The sequence below is a fragment of the Ambystoma mexicanum genome, chromosome 8 (assembly GCF_040938575.1).
Source record: "Ambystoma mexicanum isolate Mex_15411 chromosome 8, UKY_AmexF1_1, whole genome shotgun sequence".
In the NCBI taxonomy this organism is placed as follows: Eukaryota; Metazoa; Chordata; class Amphibia; order Caudata; family Ambystomatidae; genus Ambystoma; species Ambystoma mexicanum.
This window is the reverse complement of record NC_090929.1, coordinates 381460746-381485250: the sequence shown is the minus strand read 5'-3', so window position 1 is coordinate 381485250 and position 24505 is coordinate 381460746. Positions and strand designations below refer to the sequence as shown.

At 50.9% G+C, this 24505-nt stretch overlaps 1 protein-coding gene across 2 annotated transcripts in view; it reads left to right on the top strand.

The window, feature by feature from the left end:
• Positions 1-24505, top strand: part of NDOR1 (NADPH dependent diflavin oxidoreductase 1) — a 667841-nt gene that overhangs the window by 519686 nt on the left and 123650 nt on the right. For both annotated transcript variants that reach the window (XM_069609846.1, XM_069609847.1), the window contains exon 11: positions 4670-4784. In XM_069609846.1, the coding sequence (XP_069465947.1) occupies positions 4670-4784 (115 nt within the window). The remainder of the gene's footprint in view (positions 1-4669; positions 4785-24505) is intronic.

The window sequence follows — 24505 nt, the reverse complement described above, 5'->3', positions numbered from 1 at the left end:
TGTATGCCGTTTGCCAGCCTTGAACAAACCCAGACTGGTCCTGATGGATCAGTGTAGGTAGGAGCACCTCCAAGCGCTTCGCCAAAATCTTAGTATACATTTTCGCATCCAGATTAATGAGTGCGATGGGTCTATAGGAAGTACATTCCTCCGAGTCTTTACCTGCCTTGTGGATCAAAGAAATGTTTGCCTCCTCCATAGACGGAGTGAAACCACCAGAAGCGCTAAACGAATTAAATAATTGTGTTAAATGGGGGATAAGATGCTGGAGAAAGCTTTATAGAAGGAGGCCGGGTATCAGTCGGGACCCGGCGCTTTGTTATTAGGGAGAGACGCGATACCAGCATGCACCTCGTCCTCCGTAATGGCCTCACCTAATGCTTCGGCATCATCCTCAGAGAGACGCGCAAGAGATGAGGCTTCCAGAAAATCCTGCTGGCACTAGGCAGGTGGGCCCTCAAAGTGTACAGGGCTTCATAAAATCTGACTAAGCGCTCCGCAATGTCATCAGAACGGGAGAGTCTCCCCCCGCTCTCATCCTTTATGGCCGGGATCACATTCCGCTCCCTATTCCCCCTTAATAAACGCGCCAACAGAGAATCTGCCTTATTCGCCTTCGCATAATATAGCTGCCTGACCCTTAACATTGGTTCTTCGGCCTTTTTAGTCCTTAAAATCCTCAGTTGTCCCTCAGCCAACCTATACACACACTCCTGAAGGGGGCTTTCCGCAATCTCACTCTAGCGGCCTCCACCTCCCCTTCCAACTGGACTTCCAATGATCGCAGCTGTCTATTCCTTTCCGGCCTTTAGATCAATGAGTTCCCCTCTCAGGGTGGCCCTAAATGCATCCCACCTTATACTAAGGCTCGTAACTGTGTCGTTATTTCTTTAAAAAAAGGATCTGATGCAGGTGGTTAACTCCCCCCTAATCAACTGGTCCCTCAGAAGTTCCCCTGGAAAGCGCCAACTCCAAACCCCCGGCCTTTGCTTCCCCAGCCGCAGTTTCATCTGCATCACCTTATGATCCGCAATACCCATTGGGCCTGTCTCCACCCACTCGACCCCTCCCACCAAGCTGGCGGAAACCCAAATGTAATCAATTCTTGATTGGGATCTGTGCACGTCCGACAGAAACGTGTGACCTTCTTCCTCCCCCCTCAACACCCTCCACACGTCTTTTAACCCTTCCCCCTCAAACCGCTCCTTCAGCTGCGGAGAAGCCACCACCCCCCCCCCCCCCTCCGCCCGCGTGCTGCGTCCGATCCAGCCGCTTATCCCATGCCAGGTTAAAATCTTCCATCAGGATAACCTGTCCTCTCGCAAATCCTTCCAACGCTCCTAAAATCTCCCTCAAAAACCGCTCCTGTCCCACATTTGGAGCATACACCGAGGCAATGGTATATGTGACCCCCCTGAACTCCCCCCTCACCATGAGGAATCTCCCATTTTTATCCCTAAGGACTTCTTGGATCTTGAGGTCCACACCCCTACCAAATGCCAGAGCCACCCCCCACCTTCTTAGTAGGACCCGACGCAAAAAAGATCGGTGGGAAGCCTTTCAAGCGCAGGCGACCCTGATCGGGACACAACAGATGAGTCTCCTGCAGCGCCGAAACGTCCGGGAGATACGTTCTAGTGAAATGTTCCAATTTCGCTCGCTTAAGAGGGGAATTCAATCCCCTCACATTATGTGTTAACCACCTAAGAGCAAGATGATAACCTTCCCCACTCCAGTCAGCCTCCCTAGCAACTCCATTCCCAACTCTCCCCCCTTCTCCCACACCCCCGATACCCCAAAATCCACCACTTCGTTCCCCCCCAACGCCCTCCCTCCACCCCTTCCACAATTCCCCCAGCCCATAATCCCCAACTTTGGGCTGGCCTACAAACCTCCGCCCCACCCCCATCCTCCTCCCACCACCTACCAGACAATCTCGTCCTTTCTTGTTCCAACATGGTTTACTCCTCCCCCCCAGGCATTGTGCACACCCCATGAGTCCACCACCCCCCATCTTCCGTCCCAAAGCCATTAGGGTTTCCCAGACCCCTCTCCATTGCCACTGCCCTTGCCCTCTGCATTCTGAGCTAGCATCTTTCCCGTGGACCCCCGCACTGCCCCCTTCCTCTTGCCCCGCTCCCCCACCGTCGACCATTCCCATGGCCTGCTCCTCTCTCTTTGGCCCCCTCGGGGCGCGGGATCCCCAACATGGTCCCCTCCCTCGCTATCCAGGTCCAAGCTTATAATGCTGGCCGCCTCCTGAAGCGTGGTCGCTCGCTTCTGACTCCTCTCCCACACAAACACCAAACCGAAAGGGAAGGCCCACCTATACTTAATCCCCTTCTTTGACAGCTCCTTGAGCAGCGGGCCCATACTTCTTTTCAGCAATGTGCTTTTGCAGCCAGGTCCTGAAACAGCTGAGTTTCTTGACCCTTATAGAGAACTGGCTCTCTCTGTCTGGCTGTCCGTAATACAGCTTCCTTCTGCCCATACCTGGCAAAGGCCACCACCACCTCCCGCGGCCTAGAGTTTGTTCCCCCGAGGGTCCGACCAACCCTGTGGGCCCTGTCCAAGATTATCGAGCATGGGTCATCCTTACACAAGAGCTCGGCGAAAATCTTCTGGCATTCCTCCTTCAACAAGTGGTCCGCCACAGCCTCGGGCAGCAGCTTAATTCGTACATTGATCCGTCGAGATCTATTTTCCAGATCCTCAAGCATCACCTCCATATTCCTTGTCACGGAGTCTAACCGGTCTATGGCTTCAGCATTAGCCATTGTCTCTCGCTCATTCTCCTGTAGGCCCCTCTCCAGTAAATCCGTCCTTTGCCCTAGCTGAGCGACTTCATGATGTATTTCGCCCAGAGCAGCGTTGAGGTCAGTCCTCATGAGTTGGAACTGTTCCTGGAAAGCCTGGGCCAGCGACTCTCTGAGTCTGCATTTCCCCTCTGAGATCCTGCCTTGTCATCTGCGCTGATTCCGTCACAGCCTCACTGCCTCCGCTCTCCAGCAGAGTGACAGCGCTGGTTTTATGAAAATCCCTAGTGTCCGTAGCAGGCCAAAGTGTGGGCAAGGTCCCCTGCGGAGCACCGCCAGGGTGACCAACACCTCCAGATTTCCCTATAGACCTGGAGAACATCTGAGCCAAGCCCGGGCCACTCCAAGCTTCACAAAGGAGTTTAATAGGTTAGAAACTCCCCGCAGCCGGCCCCAACAACAGCCTGCCCAAAGATTCCATCTCCTGAAAAGTACACACTTTCTCCTCCAAGTGGTCCGAGTGGGCAACCCCCTACGTGGCACATCCGCTCCCTTCTAGTTGCAATTAACCAATCCACTCCTTTGACCAAGGAACTGCAGTACCCCACTGAGGTTCGCCCTGCAGAAGTGTATCACTGCACTCCTACGTATTTTAAGCCCAGCCAAGGGGGAGAGCCGAAATGTCAGAGTACAACCTCCCACCTACACCGCCTCCGCCATGGGCCTCCCAAGGCACAGTTCTGCCTGCATACGACTGCACTTCAGGGCCTCCCAGCCCCTCTCCCCAGGCAGCCCTCAGCTCCGACCACTATCCGGGGGGGTCGCGGCGCTCCCCCACCCCCACTCCACACCTTCTACGATGAGGGGGCCCCACCAAGGCCTTTAGCAAAATCTGCGCCAGCTCCCAGTGCCACTACCTCCACAGAGGGGAGCAGGCCAGTCCAACACCCGCAGCTGCCTCCTCCGTCCCGAAGGTGCCGCGGTCCTCTCGCTCCCACTGTCGTAGAGGCCCCCCAGGCCGCCTAGTGTGCCTTCACAGTTCCTATTGAGGCGCCGGGACCATCCGAGCGAGTGCAGCCCGTGACCGCACCACCTCTCTCACTGCCGCGCTCCGCGGACCGCTGGTCACTAGGCGCTGCGGTGCTGCCAGTCCTCGCGGCTCGCCGGTCCGTCCACAAACCGGGGGGCGGTGGCACTTCTCCACCCCCACTCCTCGCCTTCTGAGATGAGGGGGCCCCACCAAGGCCTTCACCAAGTCCCACGCCAGCTCCCAGCGCCCCTCCCTCCACCGAGGGGGGTGGGCCGGCCCGGCACACGCAGCTGCCTCCTCCTTCCCAAGGGCGCTGCACTCCTCTTGCTCCCGGCGCCGCAGAGGCCCCCCAGACCGCCTTGCGCGTCGTCACAGCCCTCACTGACCTCACTGAGGCGCCGGGACCATCCAAGTGGGTGCAGCCCGCGACCGCTCCGCCTCTCTCACACCTGTGCTCCGCGGACCGCCTGTCACCAGCTGCCACGCTGGTGCAGGTCCTCGCGGCTCGTCCCTGCTGCCGGCGCCTCACTTCCAATGGCGGCGTCTCCTGGTCCCGGGGCTCCGCGATGCAGTCCTCTCACTCTCCCCCAATGCGGCTTGCCTCCACTGCCGCCCGGGTGCCCGATTAACAAGGAGGGGGTGGTGGAACCTCCAAAACCAGGCCTGGGGGGATCAGAGCAGCCGTCGGCACGTCACTTGATGCCGACGTGCCGGCGGCCATCTTGGGATCTTCTTTTGATTTTTAAGACAAATGTTTATGCCAACAAGCATGCCACCTGTGTGTCAGATGATTCCTTCTGCAACCTTAAACCGCAAAGAATAATGGATGCCATCACTTAGGTTTGCTGTTCACTGAGTCGTAATATTGCTTTTGGTGTTTCAGGTTCATCCAGACAGAATTCAGATTCTACTTGCGGTTGTTAAGTACAAGACACGGATGAGTAAGCCCCGGCATGGCCTCTGTTCCACCTGGCTGTCATCCCTTCGGCCAAAAGAGGGTAAACTGTTGCAGCATTAAATGTGACTTTGTTTATTTGGTTTCTCTTTCGAGCTGCAGATTCTAGAGGTCTCACAATTACTTTTAAAAAATGTTGTTGTGGTGTCACATTGGAGATAATAAAACAAATAATTTTTTGCATCACTTTCAGCCACAACCTTGCAGTGTCATAGCACTGTAAATGAAGCACTGTAAATTACAGTTGTTATTGTTGCCCGATGAAGTGCTACGTGGTGCTCATTTTTACTTTGGGGTGCTAGATGGTGCTTGTGCTACCTATAAGCTGGAACTATTGCATTAGAGTACAAATGGGGAGAAATGGCATATGAAAAGGGACACAAAGCTTCTGGGTGTTTGATTATTTTCCCACCCATGGCCATGCAAATCTATGCTTTTTATTCTTTCTGCGCCCATAAGTTGGAGATAACAATGTCCCAGGTCCATATGTTGGCAACTTAGACCCCGAGTCAAATAATGTGTCAAGATCAGATGTTATACCGTTTGACCTGTAGTCAATGTGTTAAGATAAGATGTTATGGCGTTGTTCAATGTGCAGCTACAACATTTTGCCAAGACCTAGAGTTACAGAATGTGCAAAGATTAGTAGGTACAGTGTGGCTAATCGGCAATCACAATATTTTGCTTACAGAGCAGTATGACTAATGCATCATAGTTTTGCTGGTAAACAGGGTGCACAACTTAGGCTTCCCGCGTTATTTTCACACCATTTCAGACAGGCAATATGCAGAGACATATAGGGAATAGAACCATAAGTAATAGTTTCATCAAGTACCTTTCTGAATTGTCATAGCGAATTTCTATATCCAGCTCATTCTTGCACAGGTAGTCCCCCAAATGAATTATATGGGATGCTCAGTATGAAGTAAATTAAGTCGCTTCCGGCATTCAAGCTTGGGGCCTGCTTTGTGATTTCATATATAAGTGTACATTGATTTTGGGTGTTTAGTGGCATACACCGTAGTTGGCGTTTGTCTAGGTTTGTCATGAAAATGTCACTAGTTCAATGTCTATTACAGCGTTCAATATGTTTTTTTTTTTTAAAAGCATCTATGCATAATATGCATTGAATGAAAATTACGACAATGCTTTGAAAAACAATTAAATGAATAAAAATAATAAAAATATTTGCGGATAGCATTCTTCCCCAGTGAATCATTTAGCTTGGAGTGTTTGACATTTTGGAAACAATATTTAAATGCATTATTGGTGATGTTGGGCACAACTGCGTTGTATTGTCATGCTAAGCTCTATGGGCATTCCCACCACATTCCTGCCCCTCCCTGCCAAAAACACTGCCTCGTAGGAAGCCTTTAAGCTCACTTTACTCAATCCTTACCATCAACCTTTGACCTCCAAGATCCCGCCATTGTTTTCAAAGCAGTCTTCTGAGAGTTAATGACTTAATTGGAACTGTACACCTACTACTGGTGTAATAAAATGTCTTAACAGATCTGCCTTCAGCCACTCGATTTATAAGCACTCTGTGACCTTCACTGAAGTCCTGTTAAAAACAAGCATTTGCTAAACCAACAGTTTTGGCCTGCATAGAAGTATTAGGTATTTGCCAGGCACTGCTATTAGATGTCTAGGTATTCACACCTTTGTTTTACCTGCTACCATCAATGGGCTGTTAATACCACTACGGCAGTGCCTCTCAAGTGCCTTTCCCATGAATACACAAAAGCCCAAACTGTTGGCTTTTCCAATGCTTGGTTTGATGAATTGCTGATTTCACTAAGTCTCCTATCGGTCACTTTTAGGTTGCACACAGATACCATGAACCCATAGAGATTCAGTGTATTGTAGAGAATGGTCTAGGCTCACAAAGCATGCTTATGTGCACTCTCACAGTGGGCTTCCATTATATAGTATTTTTCCCCAAGTCAAAACCCCCCCAGCCCCATGTCCAATTGAAATGTTAATACTCCTCGAATGTGTTTCACCATAACGCAACAGTGGGCATGTCCAGCTCCACGTCTGTCTACTCCAGGCCTCCACACTGTAAACAGGAGGGAGGAGATGCATGCCTGTGTTTTAATCTCTTAACATGGCTGCTATTCACAGATAAATTGAAAGGCCTGATGGTAGCATTTTGGAAGCACATGCACACAGTAGCCGCCCTAATATATAAAAACTTGTTAGAAAATAAAGTGGGTAAGATGCCGCAGCAAACGTTTGTGCCCTCTGTAGAGATGTCCACTCAGTTTTTCATCCTTCCAAGGCTGATAAATTGAGCACCACTGATTTCAAACATAGACACAAATCTACTGTTTACAGCCCCATTGAAACAGCAGAATCGGCAGAATTGTCCCAGTAGTTTGCATTGTATACAGTAACGTTTCAAAGTAAGCATCTTCTATTTGTTTATGTTGTGATATAGTGCTTTTAACAGAAACACTGTAGGACAGGCTATGTAAGGGCAGAGGATCATTCTCGTTTCTGTGTACGGTGAGCAGTAGTATTAGAAACAATTTGTACATAAGCTAGTGTCTCACAGTTCTTCTTTGGGGGACCCTTTCTTGTTTCCTGGGGTCTGCGGATTATCAGCCCCATGTGGGCTACTATGGTGTCCAACTGCTCTCCACCTGCTAGTCGTGCAATGCTGCGTGCCTTCGCTCCAGCGGCGGTGCTCTGTTGTGGAGGCAGTCTCCCTGGCGTGCGTGGACCCGCGTTCTTGTCCTTGCTCCTGACTGTATAGTTGGTTTCTCTGCTTCTGTTCTCTCCTCGGTATTGGAGGAGCAGGACCACTGGTTCCTCTTCTGTCGCTGGATGGTGCTCCCTCTCCCGGTGGCAGTGGTTGAAGTGTACGAAAAGAAGTAGTGGAACTATGTTCCCTGCTGGCCTGTCCCCATAAATGCCATCACCGTACTCCCCACCCCCCACGCGCAATACAAACCCCTAAACAAATGCGCCTGCTGTATAAGGGAACGTTCAGTGCAGTGCACTGAAGTACAAGTTTCAACTTCTTCCTACACTTTTATTTTAAAATGAAACCATTCCGGAACAGTTTCTTTTTAAAATAAAAGTATAGGAACAGCAAAACTTAAACACAGTAAACAAGCACCGCTCGCGCCCACTTCGACCACTACCAGTAGTCCCGGGCTCGGCAGGGTTTCTGCCGTCTGAGTAGAGGCACTGTTCAACGAGTTGGCATGGGTCTCCACCCACCATGCAAACTGTGTGGCTCTCCAGCTCCACTCCTCCTTAGGCAACGAGGCTCCCACCCAAAGCGGTTGTTCACGCACTCAGGCTTGTCCCATCTTCTCTTGACGTGCAGGTGTATTTAGGACCCTCCTTGGAAGATAGGGGAAAATACCATTGATTCTGTATTTCACATGAAGGTTGCAACAGATACAGGTCAGATACCAAGCTGTCCACCTTAAAGGGGTGTGGCTCATTTCCCATATATCCAGCAAATGCTTGGGACTTTGCAGCAAGGGGAGGTTGCCCTGTAACCTGGGGATGGTATTGCATAGCAGGCTCACCTCCCTAGTCCCAAAGTGGGTGACTCCCCCTTGGGGATAACAGATGAATTCCCTGAATTCATCACACCACGGTAACATCACAGGATGTGCTGGGAATAAAAACTGCATCACACAAAATTAAGATTGATGGGGGAGGTAAGAGGGGAGAGTGTCAGGGAGGAAAAGGCAATTGATTGGAGTGGGGGGACCAAGTAAAGAGGAGGTGGGCACATGGTGTGTGCCTGTAAGGACAGGGAGAATTTTTACATTTGTAAGTGTTTTTTTCGTCATCATTGCAATTGGCATACTGGTATGTGAGAGGGGTCAGAAATGTGAGGCGGAGCACAATGAGAAGTTTTCTCAGCAAATGCCATTTTATTTTTATATAAGGTTGGGTGAACACCTCACTATCCCTAACCTGATGAGGATTTCCCTGCCTAAAATAAACTAAAGGAAACCCTCTTAACAAAGTATATCTGTCTCTCACACTTAAACATATAACAACTAAACAAGGAAATGCATGTCAGTTCAAAACAATAATGATACAAAGATTGAATCACAAAGTAACCAAAGTCTCTCTTCTGAACCTGGTCAAACTCCCCTTCCCCAGGTCTAAAATGTGATTCAGCTTCACAGTTAAAAAAACACAATGGCATCCTGATTTGCAATAAAGTTCCCATACAGTCTGATGTAACTTCAACTTATCAACATAAAGTTCCAACGATAGGTTATAAGATTCTTTTTCTTGGAACAGGTTTTTAGTTCCTCAATAGCAACAATGTTTATATTGGTCAGGATGATTTGCCACTTTAACAACACTGAGAGCTCAAGCTGGGGTAAGTAGCTTCTGTGCTTGAGATCCAGGTAAACCGGATTGTAGGAATCAGGTAAGTACATTAGGTAAGAGACATACAAAGACATCCACCGGCTCGCCCTCAGTCAAGCAGCTCCCTTTCAGCTGACACCCAGGGAACACTCAAACACAAACACTGATTAGACTTCCAGAGGCATGTAATCTACAGGTATTCAAAAGCACAGAAGCTCACAACAAAGGGACAGGAGAGAAAGCAAGACATAACAATTTACTAAAGCTGAGAGACATTTCTTTTGTTGATTTTGATTTTTGTGACCAATCTACAAAGCCAGGAGCTGGAAGAGACTGTGAGTACATTGGCCAGAAAACCAGCCACCACTAATTTTCCCAAGGGGAGAGTACACCCTGTGCCAAGCTGAAGCCTAGTCTTGCTTTCTTTCAGAGTTTATTTTGTAAGACGACCTGATGAGCACCTCTTTGTTGTTTTCTAGTATAGGGAATGGTGTCCAGTCAAAGGATCAAATACATTGTTTCGAATTACAATAGTTTTGAAACAAAAGGACCGAAATAAAAATTTATTAAGTTTACTACCTTGTTCAAGCATGTCCTCTTGTCTGTTGCCCAGGTCTGACAAGCCACAATATCTACAATTAAGGAATCGCTTGGAGGTGCTAAATCTACTTAGAGATCATCAGTCAGATTTTCATCCCGAACGAAGTACTGAAACGGCTCTCCTTGAAATCAAGGAGAATCTTCTGAAATTGCTGGATAAGGATGGAATGCCGCTAGACTTATCTACAGAATTTGATACTATTGACAAGCATATTCTGTTACAAAGAATAGCACTGAATCTGAAGCCTGAATTCCCCACTTAGAAATGGCTGAAGTCGAGGGGGCGCTGTTGCGCCGAACGAAGATGGCCGCCTGATGTCAGTGCTCTGAGCCGGGAGAGTTGAAGATCTCGCCTAGCACCCGTCCAGTGCACTTGTGCAGACCCACGCTTGCGGAGCGGACGTGTGAAGCCTTCCGCTATCCCCTGACTGAGACCGGTGCCCCGGCATCGCCGGATGACCCTGGTGCGACGCCCGGCATTGAGAGCGGACGCCGGCGCTTGCCCTTCCCGGCCCGCGGCTCCGGCGCCCTCGACCCGCTCACGTAACTTTTGAGCGCGGCGCGGTGGGGGAGGGGCGCTGTGCCTCCATCTGTCCTCCTCTGGAGACGGGCCCTGTGCGGCCGCGGACGGTGTCTCTGGGCCCCGCCGGCGCTTCGTCCTGCTGCTGTCTTCGCGCCTTCCGCCTACGGAACTCTGGGACGCCGGGTGGCGTCGGCGCCTCCGATTCTGGCTCCGGTGGAGCACCTGCCATCACTGCGATCCCGGCTCCACCGTCGCATTGGTGCCCTTCCTCCGCTGCCCCCCTCCTGTCGCCGTGGAGGCCGCTTCGAGGACCAGGTAGGGGGGTGCGGGGGGTAGCTCTGCGCTGTGACCGGCTGGCGGGTGCCTGATCCTCCGGGTCCGGCTCTCCTCACTGGCTGGGGACGCGGTGCTGCAGCGGCCGGCCCCGCTGGTCCACTCATCGCCCCGATCCGGAGGACCCATTGACCCGCGCCTTGGTGTGGGGGCGGCCGCCCTGAGAACTTCCTTGTGCCGTTGTTGGCCCCGTGGATCTGCCCTGCCAGCTCGCCCGCGTCCCCCTGATTTGCGCTTCTGACTCTGGGTGGACTGGCGGTGGGGTGAGGAGCATAACCCGGCCTCTTGCGACGGCGGCCCAGGTGGCCTTGAGCTCTCTCGAGCTACACAAGGCGCCAAGAGTACCCATCAACTTGCGGTGGACAATTGTCAACAAATTCATCCCCCCGAGGTGTGAGTTGGGCATCCGCCTTGGCCAGAGATATTGGGGCTGGACCTCTGGTAGCCGGATTGCCTGGTATTCCCCCCCTGCCTGGCCCCGCGTCACCCGCCCCTGAGCTCCCCCATAGTTGCATTGATTCAGATGTCCCGGGGTCTGGCGCTGGTCTTGGGGGCGCGGGTGCCCGGTTCGGTTGACCGCGGTGTCATTGCTTATGCGGGCCTCGACAGGTTCAGCCTTATCATACTAGCAGATGTTCTCCGCCTGAGACTAGGGGCTGTTGGTGGTGGTCCCAGCTCCAGTTCTACAGCTCCCGTTGCTGCTCCCTCCCACGCAGAGGCCTCCCCCTGTCCTTGCGGGTGCGGACGAGCGCTCCCTTGGTGGCGCTGCACGCGGCCCCGTCATCAACATGACCAAGGGGGCTGGAGCTGGCAAGAAACAAAGTTCGCTCAACATGTTTGCAAAAACTCCGTCCAAGGCACCCCCCGACCCGCCTGAGGAGACACCCATGGTCTCGACGCCTTCTACCTCGGATCACTCACAGAAGATGCTTGAGTACATGAAGGAGGGATTTACCGCACTGCACACCAAGTTGGACGACATGAGTGGAACCATCTCGTCTATTAAAGCCCATATGGAAAGAACGGACGGCCGGGTCGCCGAGGTTGAGACCAGGGTGGGTGTCGCGGAGGATGACCTGCTGTCGCTGCGGGCTGCAGTATCTACACTCACTAATCGTGTCTCAGCGGTGGAGAGGAAGAATGATGACCTAGAATCTCGCTCTAGGCGAAACAACCTGCGTATCATTGGCGTTCCGGAGGACAGTGTCAAAGAGCCCATGGAGGACTATGTTGAGCGTATCCTTTTAACTGTACTTGATGCCCCGCAGCTCTCCTCACACTTTGCGGTCGAAAGGGCACATCGATCTCTCCCTGCTAAGCCTAAGCCGGGCGCGCCTCCCCGACCCATCATCGCCAGGATCCTAAATTTTCGGGATCGAGACGCATTGCTGCGTGCAGCCAGAGCCAAGGGTGAGCTGCGCTTTGGCTCGGCAAGAATCCATCTGTACCCCGACTTCTCGGTCACGGTTCAACAGGAGCGCAGAACCTTTCTTGCTGTTAAAAAGAGACTCCGTGACCTGGGGGTTAAATACTCTATGCTTTTCCCGGCGAAATTAAGGATTGAACACTTGAATCAGACCTTCTTCTTCACCATCCCAGAGGAGGCATCGAAATTCATTGACGAACACTTTCCCGGCTGATGACTGTTTCCGCACTCATAGTATGGGGCGCCCAGAGGTGGCCCCCCAGCACATGACGTTGGCAGTAAAGGTTTCACCACCGCCAGGTCCCCTATGATATTCGGGATTTCAGCTGACTTTTGATCACCGGTTTTGATCTCGCTGTCTCCAGTGCCCCCCCCTCGGGGGTCCACCATTTGCTTATAAATGACTTTGTTAAGCTGGAGCGGCTTGGTCCCTGCGGGGCCCCCGGCGCGCAGGCTGTGGCGCAGTTGACCACGGGCAGCCGGACCTGTCTGCTCGGGCCCAGGCCCCACTCTGGGCACGAGGGATTTTCGGCTCGCCTCGGTCTGGTTGCCGGGGCCCCCTTGACTGTTGCATTCACCTTGATTTGTTGATTGATCTGTTAGCTTATACAGCACCTTAGATCTTGAGCCGCTCCGATCCCGATATTCTGTACCCATACGGCTCCCGTACACTACCACTATGTTTTGTTACTTACTACTATTGCACTGTGTAACATCCTTAAACTCTCCCCGGTTTCAGCATGACATCGCTAGGCTGACTTGCAGCCCCCCAGGCGTAGATGCCTAGTATTTTGTTGGTCTTGTTGTTAATGGGTTTGGGTTTCTTCCCTCGAGTTTTGGGAGGGATGTGGGTGGGGGGAATGGGGGAGGGGTAGTTAATGTTGAAAATGACTCGGCAACCACTAGGGGCACCACATGCTATACAGCACTACATCACACACTCACGACTGGGGATCCCTCCACGTCGGGATCCGTAGAGTTTCTCCTTTTTGTTAATGCACTACATTTATTGTATCAATATCCCCAACTAAATGGCAAGTAAGGCCCTGACGTTCATGAGCTGGAACGTTCGTGGTTTAGGCAATCATAAAAAAATGCGCCAGATACAATTATGCGCAGAACGCCACGGGGTCAAAATTCTCTGCTTACAAGAAACCCATGCCCGCTCCGAGCAATGTGATCGGTTCGCAAAACAGTGGGGTTCCCAAAGATATTATACTAACTATTCTACCCAGAGCCGCGGCACACTCACTCTAATACACAGAAGTTTGAAATTTGTGTGCAATCACTCACGTATAGACCCCCTTGGCAGATATGTCCTGCTCGTTGGTACACTACAGTGTCAAGAGGTGGCCATCCTAAACATCTACGGTCCCAACGTTGACGATCCAGACTTTTATTTACACCTAGTCTCGCTCCTGGAGGGATTTCCCCTGATCCCGATCATATGGGGAGGAGACTTTAATACTATACTGGATGTCACCCTAGACAGATCGGGCACGCGGCCTCGCCAACTCTCCAGAGCGGCCCACACCATACTTACTATTCTGCCACATCTGACACTGGTTGATTCCTGGCGGTTAACAAACCCTGATGTCCGTGAATACTCATATTATTCCACAGTCCACGACTCCCACTCCAGAATAGATAGATGGCTCATCACTGACAGGTTAGTCAGGTCACTGTCTCACCAGGGTATCCTTCCCAGAACACTATCTGATCACTCGCCTGTCGTCATCTCGCTAGAATGGGGTCCTGACGCCAATAGACCTAAGTTGTGGAGGTTAAGCTCACGCACGCTCCTTGACCAGACCTTTACGGCCGAACTTGAATTGGCCATTGAAGAGTTCTTTGAACTCAACACTGGTTCGGTGACAACTTACTCCATGCTCTGGGAATCATTCAAGGCATACACGAGGGGTGTGGCTATCTCCAAGGGAAGCGGCATTCTTAAAAGGATCCGCGCGGACATCTCCGTTAGTGAATCAACCCTCGCCGGTCTTGAGGCTCAATACGCTCTTAACCACTCCTCAAGCACTCTTTCGGCCCTGGGATCGGAATTAGATAACTTTCGGGCCCTTGCAGAGCGTGAGGTCGAATTCCTAGAGTCCCCATGCTTGGCGAGGAAATACGGCGAAGGTGAACGCCCCGGCCGTATGCTAGCCAGGATGCTCCGTCGCGAACTCGGTGCCCCCAATATTCCGCCTATAGCAAGATCGGACGGCTCCATGGCTCAGTCCCCACAGGACATCAACTCCGAATTTCTTGCATTTTATACATCTCTATACTCCGAGACCAATGACCCCCCTATTTCGGAAATAGATTCCTTTCTAGACTCTCTCCCTCTATCCGTTTTATCTTCCGAGGCTGGTGCCTCTCTGGAGAGTCCTATCACGTCTGAGGAGATCACCGAAGCCATCGAATCACTGGCATCTGGCAAGGCCCCTGGCCCGGATGGATTACCCATTGAATTTTATAAGCAATACAAGTCACTGCTGGTCCCGCACTTTGTTGGGCCTCTGGGAGGAATCTTGCGAAAAGGGTATACTCCCCCCCCCCCCCCCTCTCTTCGGGAGGCAGTGATAATGGTTCTCCCCAAACCGGGCAAGCCCCCATCCCAGTGCAGCTCATACCGCCCCCTCTCGTTGATTAACAGCGATGTAAAAGTGTACGCTAAACTGTTAGCCAACCGTTTAGCCCCTATTCTACCCCACATTATTCATCCTGATCAGGCAGGGTTTGTCCCTGGAAGGTCCACATCCTTAAATTTAAGAAGACTCTTTAATGTGATTAGTAGGGTCGGCCCCACCACGCAGGCGGTAGCAGCCACTTTGGACATGCAGAAGGCCTTCGACTCGGTTTCCTGGAAATACTTGTGGCGGGTCCTTGTGAAATGTAAATTTGGTCACAATTTCCAAACCTGGGTTAAGCTGCTTTACACCTCCCCTTCAGCTAGAGTCCGCACTGAGGACAGATGCTCCGCCCCTTTCCAGATAGCCAGAGGAACACGCCAGGGATGTCCTTTCTCTCCACTAATCTTTGCCGTAGCCATTGAACCATTTGCTGACATGATTAGCCAGGCACATGCCCATAGGGGATTACGCACAGCCGGTCAGGCTGACATAGTCTCTCTGTACGCAGACGATGCCCTGCTGTATATTCGCTCAACAGACATTAACCTTGCTCCTATCCTCGCTGACGTCGCCAGATTTGGCGACATATCAGGATTAAAAGTGAACTGCTCCAAATCCACGCTGTTCCCGCTTACTGAATGCACGTATCCTCCCCCTGATCTGTTGGGTTTCTCCTGGTCTCAATCTAGTTTCACATACTTGGGGGTAGAGGTGTCCCGATCCATAACAAGGCTGCGCGAGGACAACTACTCGAACTATCTAACGGCCCTGTCCGGTAAGACGTCTAATTGGAACAAGCTCCCCATTTCATTAGCAGGTAGGATCAGCATCCTTAAAATGGTAGTATTACCCCAACTTTTATACCGTTTCACCAATCTACCTGTATGGCCAGGCGATACATTCTTTAAGTCACTACGTCACATTACAAACTCCTTCCTTTGGCACTCCGGTGCGGTTAGGCTTAAACTTTCTACGCTTACCACACCGAAAGAATTTGGGGGGTTTGGCGCACCGGATTTCTTGAGGTATTGGGTGGTGGCTCAATCACAATTCGCCTCCCATTGGTTTAATACCATCGATCCCCCCCCCGCATGTCCGGCTCGAGAGGTTATCTGCTGCTGACCGAGTGCTAGGTTCCCTCATTCTTAAACCTATACCAGCTGACCCCGACTCGGCGGACCCAGTGACATGCACCTCCTTAGCGCTCACTAAACTTTGGGCCCTGGTTACCACACCACGGCCATTCCATGGAGACCTACCGCTTTGGAACTTTCTCCCTGATGTATTACCCATCCCGCCATCCACTGTAACCCGTTGGGCTGAAGCCGGCTTCCTGTCGCTCCGCAATATTTACGAGCAGGGCAATTTCGTCGAGTGGGCGGACCTCCCCCCATCCCTCAAGCGCCGCCCCACTGCATGGCTACAATTTTCTTCCCTTCGCAGGAATCTCAAATTCAGATACCCTGATTTTCCCACAATACCGCCTGATGACTCCATAGTGGCGGAACTCTGCTCATACCTATCCTTTAGGGGTAAAGTGTCGAGACTATATGCACTGGTGCAATCTAGAGCTGTCCCGGCCTTCACTAAGCTGAAGCACAGTTGGGAGGTCGACCTCGAGGTGGAGGTCAGTGACGAGAGGTGGTCCCGAATGTGTGCTCGCACTCAAGATGTCTCCTATAACTCAAAATTTAAGCTTATACAGTTTAAGATTCTCCATAGGTACCATCACACACCTAAGAGACTGCACCGTATGTTCCCGGATTCCCCCTCCAGCTGCCCCAGATGCGGCATGGAACAAGCAACCTACATCCATATGCTATGGCACTGCCCACTCCTATCGCAATTCTGGACCGAGATTTGCTCCACGCTATCAGACATGCTGGGACTCCCCATTGCCCCCACCCCACTACACTGTCTCTTTCACGAATTCCCCCGGCTGGGCCGGAAAGCCAGGAGGCTCGCGGGTCTCTGTATGTTGCTGGCGGTCTGCTGCATTCTGTTATGCTGGCTCCGTGCCAGACCACCTATATATTCACAATGGCTTAGAGCAGTTACGTGGGCTCATGACACTGAGGAAACCTGGAGTGCAATGCAACATCCGCATTGTCGGCCAATAGATGTCTGGCAAAGCTTCCGGGATTACATGGCCTCCTTGCCTTCTCCTTCATGCACAGCTGGTGTCTCTCCTAAAAATGTATAATGAAGTGTATAATATGCTCAGCTGTACGAATGATTGTCTCATATGCTGATATCTAGATGGGTCTATGAGTTCTCGCTTCACTGCCCCAAAAGCTGAACAGTCGTGTGTTGTTGTTGATGCATATTTATGTATATTTACTCTTGATGTCTTAGCTGCCATGTGGCCGGCCCAGGCCCTGTCTCCTCAGGTGTGTTGTCTAGTCAAACAATAAAAACAAGTTTAAAAAAAAAAAAGAAATGGCTGAAGTCTTACTTTGGTGGACGATCATCCATGGTAAAACTGGATGGATTATGAATCTTTTTCAACCCCTTTAATTTGCAGAGTCCCACAGGGTTCCTCCCTAATCCTGATTCTGTTTATATATGCATAGGTTCCATTAGCTGCTTACCACCTCAGAGAATCAAGCTGATGACATACAGATTATGGAACTTTCTGGTGTCTAGAGGATAATTTAACCACTTTACAGACTTGCATATGTTCACTGAAAAATTGATGAAGCTAAACATCCTTAAACTTAATCAAAAACAGAGTTTCCTCTACAGCATACTGTGACGAATCTGAGAATGTTGTTCCTTATTCCCAAAGGGAGACCTTTCCAATGGGGCCAGGCGGTGCATCCACAGTACAATAGCCATCCTGTGGGTGGTGCACTGAGGGAGGATCATATGGGGAAGGAATTCCCCTATTGGATTGGGGACGACCATCACCAGAGAATGCAGTATCCACCAGATCTAGTGCCTCCAACCACACCTTAGACAGTGCTGACATTGTGTTGTCGAGTTAGTCCACCTAATCTAAATGAGAACACTGAAGACTCGACTAATACAAACTATCTTGAATGTAGCTCTGGAACTAACTTACATGACAATACTGAGGGAATAGATTAAGCAAAATATTGTGGATGTAGCCAAATCTACCTCTGGGTCTCTCCTGGTGCTGTGTCGCGCCAGCAGTAATAATATTCAAACGTAAACACTTGGCAGAGACCTTTCTGATTCTCTCCTCAGTCACTGCATTCTGTTGCTCTTAACTTGCCATTACTTTTCTGCTGCCACTTGCTTTCTGTGCCTCTGTATTCAGAACGGCTTCTGTTCCTCGAGCTACTGTCACTACTCTACTACTTCCACAAACTCTCCACCTCGGGCTACTACTGCTGCTTCTACTCCTCTCGTGCTGTTGTCCCTTTTTAATCTCTGGCTAGTTTCCCGTCTGGAAAAACCACTAGAATCTTGAATGAAGTCCTGTGTCTCCTTGTGTGGCCTCCTCGTCCCAGTACTAATGACACATGTAGCTTGGGTTAATGTTTTAAATTATGCCACCTAGTATGATCTATGCGTGTCCCACATAGAGAAAGAGGTCGGACTCTTCAGGTCATGTCTTGTTTTAAGTGCGAGAGTAGCGTTTCCTTGGGGATAAATGGGGATGTAAACCCTGGGCTCGTCACACTCAGCAGGTTGTAAGACCTACAACCATTTTTGGATAGGTTCCCTTTTCTTTTTAAAGATAGGGATTTGTTTTAAGAGATCTTCAGGGAGTTTTCTCTCCCCTGTACCTAAACTAGTATTTTTAGTAGGGCCCTCAGCAGAGTGGTCTCCAGAATGGGAGATCCGAGGCCTCCCAGAAATCCTATCCATCTCTACTGTAGGAGTGAGTTTGGTCACAGATCTTTGGGAAGACGGTCTAGGGGAAGATCTACTCCTAGGCTTCCTCTCCCTCAGGTGTTTGGCTGGCTCTTCAGGCCTAAAGGTTGCCCTCTGGACACTCTGACCCAATGAAGGCAGAGAGTTTAATCTCTTAACTCCTGAAATAAGAGTGAAATCTCTAGTGATCTCTCCCTTCTCTAAAGGACTACCTAAATGCATCCTGCTAGGGGCCTTTTCTTTGGGATTTACAGGAAGATCTTTTTGTCAGTTATTTGAACCTCCTTCACCGCTGTGTTACCAGTATGGGGCTTTTCAGATGGTTCAGTCACCTTAGCCTCATCTGAAGGTGTGATCATGGGAAGGACCTCCATCTTTTTGGACCTAGGAGTTTGGTTCCTAGTGTAAGTCTGGAGTTTTAAGCCCTTTGGCCACGCAGAGACCGGGAACTTCTTCCTAGTCTCTGGGGAGAGGTCCCTAAAGTTGGCCTCTCTGGCTTCCTGAGTTAGAGCCCTTGTCCTTTTGACTTGGGGGCTCTGCTGTGCTGGCAACTACTCCTACAGTGTCAATGTCATTACCTGAGAGAAGAGCACAAGGCACTTCTGCCTGTATGCTGACAGGTATCCTGACGGTTATATTACACTGCATGGTAAGAGGAATGATGGGGAGCATTTGTACAGGGCCTCCCGCAAGTCTAATGCGGCCCAGAGGAACTTTGGCCACTTCCTCTGGGTTCAGTAAAGACTCACCCACCATGGAAAGGCTTGCCCCAGTGTCTCTTATGGCAGGGTTCTCCTGTCCATTAATAAGCGCACTGTTTTTATATACGCATAGTATTTTCTGGGATTGAGGAACAATGGGTTTGGTTGGATTGACTACCAGAATCTAAGTCTACAAAATCAACTCTTGCCTGAATGTGCCTGTCACTGGGATTTGCTCCTCCTGAGGAAACGTCAGTGATACAGTGGGAGTCCCCAAGGCCGTGTCTTTGCGTTTTGGATCTCTCTTGACATGGCTTCTAGTCCCACAAACTACACTCACCAAAGGTTTCGTAGAATTGTCTTTTTTGATAACTTCCTTCTGGTTTGGTTCCAGAGGGGTCCCTATTCGTCTTGAACTGCCCATGATATTTCCGGTCTTGGTTATTTTCGGGGACCTCATCTTGCATCTCACAAGCAAGTTCAAAGGTCTGCAGCCAATCAATAATTTAATTCTTCACTTTATAATGACTCACCAACTCTCTATGTAGCTTGCGCTTCCTCGTCCTGGTGGAACCAACCGAAGGGGTCCACAAGGGGAGAGCTAACCTCCTAGTTAGAACTCAAGCAGACATACTGGGGGACAAAGACCTGCAGAGTTTCAGCGCACTCCCAGCTTCCTGTCCATAGGCGGGCTTCCCAATGGCATCCCGGCAAAGGCGAGAGTCAGCAGGACCTCTCGCACCCAGGACGACAGAAGAAGGCTCAAGAAAGTAAAAGTCATCAAGAGTTGCCGAAAAAAGAAGGCAAGTGCTGTTTTAGTACAATGGTGACCCAAGTGTCCCTTACAGTAGCTGCGGCAGTAGCCTGTGTGTAAGTTTCACTAAAAATCAGTAGAAAATATCCACTGCCACCAGCCACTCAGATGAACTTGTCACTGTAACTAGAAAGTTACAGGAGAAGTGGAAAAAGGGATACATGATGTCCCCTTAGCACTCCACATAAGGTGGGGAGTGCTGATTCCACAAAGTAAGTTAGGTAGGATAGGAGTATCCTCCTGTCCTTGGAAACAGTAGTTCTCACAAGGAAAATAAAAAGGACCGCTCAAAGAGCTTCCAGCAACACTGCACAGAAAGTGCTGTGGGCTGCGATAATAAATTGCAGATGCCTTATAAGGTGGAAGAATGCATTACTCCAGAAAGATACAACCAAAAGGGTTGAAAAAGGTTCCCAGAGGTAGAGTAAAAGACTGAGTGAGCGGGCAAAAAGGTTCTCACTCACTCAGGAGAACTAATATAAAATCCAAGCGTGCAGTAAAAAGTGCTGGGAGACTCATAAGTGGGGAGCATATTGCACAAAAATGATATTTTACCAAACAAATAGGTCCGCATTTTGGGCATGAAAAGTCACCAACATTTTCTGTTGTATGTGCAATGGAGTATGATACAGCCATAAAAAGGTTTTACTGTTGATGTTTGTGGTTTACAATTTGAGATACCAATGAACCTGACCCTCTTTCACTATTTGACTGAAATTCCTTATGCTGACTGATAATGTTTTCCAACTATTTATAACACCACCAGGGCCCTTCCCACAGTTGGATAGATGCCTGATAAAAAGGTACATGATTTGTCATGAATCCAGGGAATTTGTTCCTCCCCCCTTCCCCCCAAGGGGAAGCCGCCCATGTTTGACTAGGGACGTGAGCACGCTATGCAAAACCATCCCTAGGGGTTTAGGCAAGCAAGATCCGACTGGGAGTGACTCGCCCCCCCTAGGAGACAAGGACTCCCAGTTGAACAAGGTTGTAACACGTCCACGTCCTAAGTGTTTTCTGCATACATGTAAATAGATCATGTCAATGTAACTCGGCACTCAAACATGCTTGGTTTGGCTGCTGACCCCTCCTTAAATATCAAGTCCCAGGACCAGTGGGGGAGTGCCTCTCAATTCAGAGACCGATATGTAGGGAACAAGACGCTTACCTGAAGGAAGAGAGGAGCTGACGGAAACTCAGACATCCAGAGGAAGCCGTGCAGAGTGGATGTCACTGCTACAGTGTAGAGCTGATGCAGCCTAGTGGCAGGAACACAGCATCTGCCTGGTGGGCGGAGAACCTGGCGCGATGCTGCCGAGCCTCGGAGTGCCAAAGAACTGCTACTCCAAGGTCTCTAACAGCGAGAGACCAAACTGCGAGTAATGCGGAAGACCGGCTTGCCGGAGAGAAGGCACCCACAGCAGGGAGCAATGAACCAGCATCCAGTGCAAGACGGTTCCTCTTCAGGAGGAGCCACTGGCTACCTTTAGTAAGGAGACTGTGGAACAGCAGGTACGGGGAATGTGATCAGGACAGGGAGGAGGGAAGTTGAGCTCTGCAGTCATGCGCAAGAGACTCGGAATACCAAACCTACTGAAATAGCTCACATGCCCCGCGGCACTAGCAAGGAACAGAAAATAAAACCCAAAGAAGGGGAAAAACAATCATTTTTTTTTTTTTAAATGTATTTTATTTTATAACGACCACACAGTGCAACAGAACATAAATAGAACACATCAAGCCTCAACAAAGGCCAAACAACAGATATGAAAAAGAAAAGAAAGAAAAAACAGAACAGAATTAACTTAACAATCCCCTTCCCTCCCCCCTATGAGCCTGTAGGGTGTCCACCATCATTGTCCGTTCCGTGTGGTGGGGTTCCATCGCTCTCAGATCCAGCCGAGGTCGACCCCGTACTAAACAGTTCAGCCAATAGCACCTTCCATGCCGTGAGGGAGCTCACCTCTTCCTCCCCTCCCGCCCTGCTGGCCTCCCACCATGCTGTCGTCTCGGCGGCAGCCCATTTCTGGAGGTCACGCCACCATACCTCCACCCGCGGCCTCTGACAATTCTTCCATCCCATGGCTATTCTGCGTTTGGCAAGTACATAAGCCAAATCTTTAAGCTTCTCCACGTGCCGAAGCTTGCGCGCCCTGGGGTACCCTCCAAGCAAACAGGCCCAGGCTGAATCTGTCTTAAGTACAATGCCCCTCCCTGCCAGCTTCTGCGCCACTTCACTCCAGTAGGTTGCAATCACAGGGCAGGCCCAGAACATGTGAATCATATCAGCGTTCTCTGTGTTACACTTGGGACACGCCTGGCGCCCAGCGTCTCGAAATCTGGAAATTCTCAGGGGGGTCATGTATGCCCTATGCGTGATATATAGTTGTATCTGTTTAAACCTGGCATTCCTCGATACTTTTTTGTGGTACCCCAGGGCGCGCTCCCACTGCCCATCCGCCATCGGGGCCCCCATCTCTGTTTCCCATTCCAACCTCAGGTACCCCAAATCCTTCCCAACCTTTGCCATCAGCATCTCGTACAGCCTGGAGACCTCATGCCCGCCCTCGGATGCGTCATACATAATCTCCAGCGTCGCATCCGGCTCGTCAGCCAACACGGTCTCGGGCCAAGTGCTCCGGACCTCCCTGACCACTCTGTGGAACGTCATGTATTGCCCCGCATGCAGCCCCGCCCCCGCCTCTAGATCTGCGAACTCCGCCAAGGCCCCATCCTGCCAAATGTCACCCAAAGTGACCAGCCCCACTGACTCCCAGTATGTTCGCAGGATGGCCCTAAGCTGCCCGTCTTCCCTTGCCAAGGCCACCAGCGGCAGCTGCGGCATGCACGGCAGGGGATCCCCCATCATCCGGCAGGCTCTTCGCCACATGTTCCTGCCCAACGCTAGCATCTTAGGACGCCCCCTCATCCATGTGCTGGATACCCAAATAATCTCTCGCAGGTAGAAGGGGGAGCAGTCCTTTCCCAACAGTCTATGTTCTGGGGTTTCGTCGTCCGAAAGCCACTTGGCCACGTACTGCAGCTGCGCTGCCACGTAGTAGGCCTCAAAGTTCGGCAGCCTCACGCCGCCTTTCTCATAAGCCTTCTGCAATTTCCACAATGCGACCCTGTTACGCGTGCCCTGCCATAAGAAATCTCTACATACCCTATGTAGTCTAGCAAAAAACCCCTTGGGTATCATGTATGGAATGTTATTGAAATAATGCAGCAGCCTAGGTAGCACGACCATCTTAAGCATAGCGCCCCGGCCCATCATCGCTAAGGGTAGTTTCTCCCAAAACCTCATGCACTTCTCGATCCTCCCCACTGCCAATTCAGTATTGTGCCTGTGTTCCTCCCCGGTCGTGTGGTATACGTCTATGCCAAGGTACCGAAAGGTGCTTGTCGCCCATGGGATTCGCAATACTGGCAACCTCTCAGTCGGTATCCCCACATAGCCGCCCAGCGGGAACAGAGTGGATTTCCGAGGGTTGACCGCTATGCCAGAAAGCCAAGCAAACCTCTCCATCACCTCCAAGACATATTGCAAGTTCTCTTCAGGGTATTGGAGGTACAACAGCATATCGTCGGCATACAGGGATATCAGATGGCTCTCCCCCCCCACCTCTATACCCACCGGGTCATACTGTTGCCGGAGGTAAATTGCCAAGGGCTCAAGGGCCAGGATGTACAACATTGGGGACCAAGGACATCCCTGCCTGGTGCCTCTACCTAACTGCCACCTATCCGACACTACTGCCCCCGTACAAACTCTGGCTAGAGGCGCGCTATATAATAATTCGGCCCACCTCCTGTACCCTGGCCCCATTCCGAAGTGATCCATTGCCGCCAACAGCCACGGCCAACGAACAGAGTCAAACGCCTTGACCGCATCCAGCGCCACTATCGCCATTTCGCCGTCTTTGCTACATCCCCATTCGACCACTCTGTGTAGGCGTCTATGGTTGTGGGTAATGTTCCTGTCCGGGACATAGCCCGTCTGGTCAGGGTGAATCAGCTTGCCTATCACTCTCCTCATTCTAGCCGCCAAGACAGCTGTTAGGATCTTGCTGTCCTGGTTCAGCATCGACAAGGGTCGATAGGAGCCGCAACCGTGTCCCGGTGTATTGTGCTTGGGGAGTGGCACTATGACCGCTTCCCTGAGTGATTCTGGTAGCTGTCCCAGCTCAAACGCCTCATTAAACATGTCCAGCATGGGTGGGAGTACCTCCTCCCCATACGCCTTATAAAACTCGCTGGGGAACCCGTCCGCCCCCGGGGCCTTGCAAGTGGGCAGCTGTCGCACTATCTCTCTGAGCTCTTCCAGAGTGATCGGAGCATCCATCTCCTCTCGCTCTTCATCGCTGATTCTGGGCAGGCCTATATCCCCGAGTACTTCATCTATCTCCTCTCGGCTCCCCCCTTCCCGATCTTCATACAATGTTTGGTAGTATTCTGCGAATGCCCCATTTACCCCTTCTTGCGTATCGATCTCCGCACCCCCTTCGGTGATGACCGATCGGATCGGAGCCCTAGGG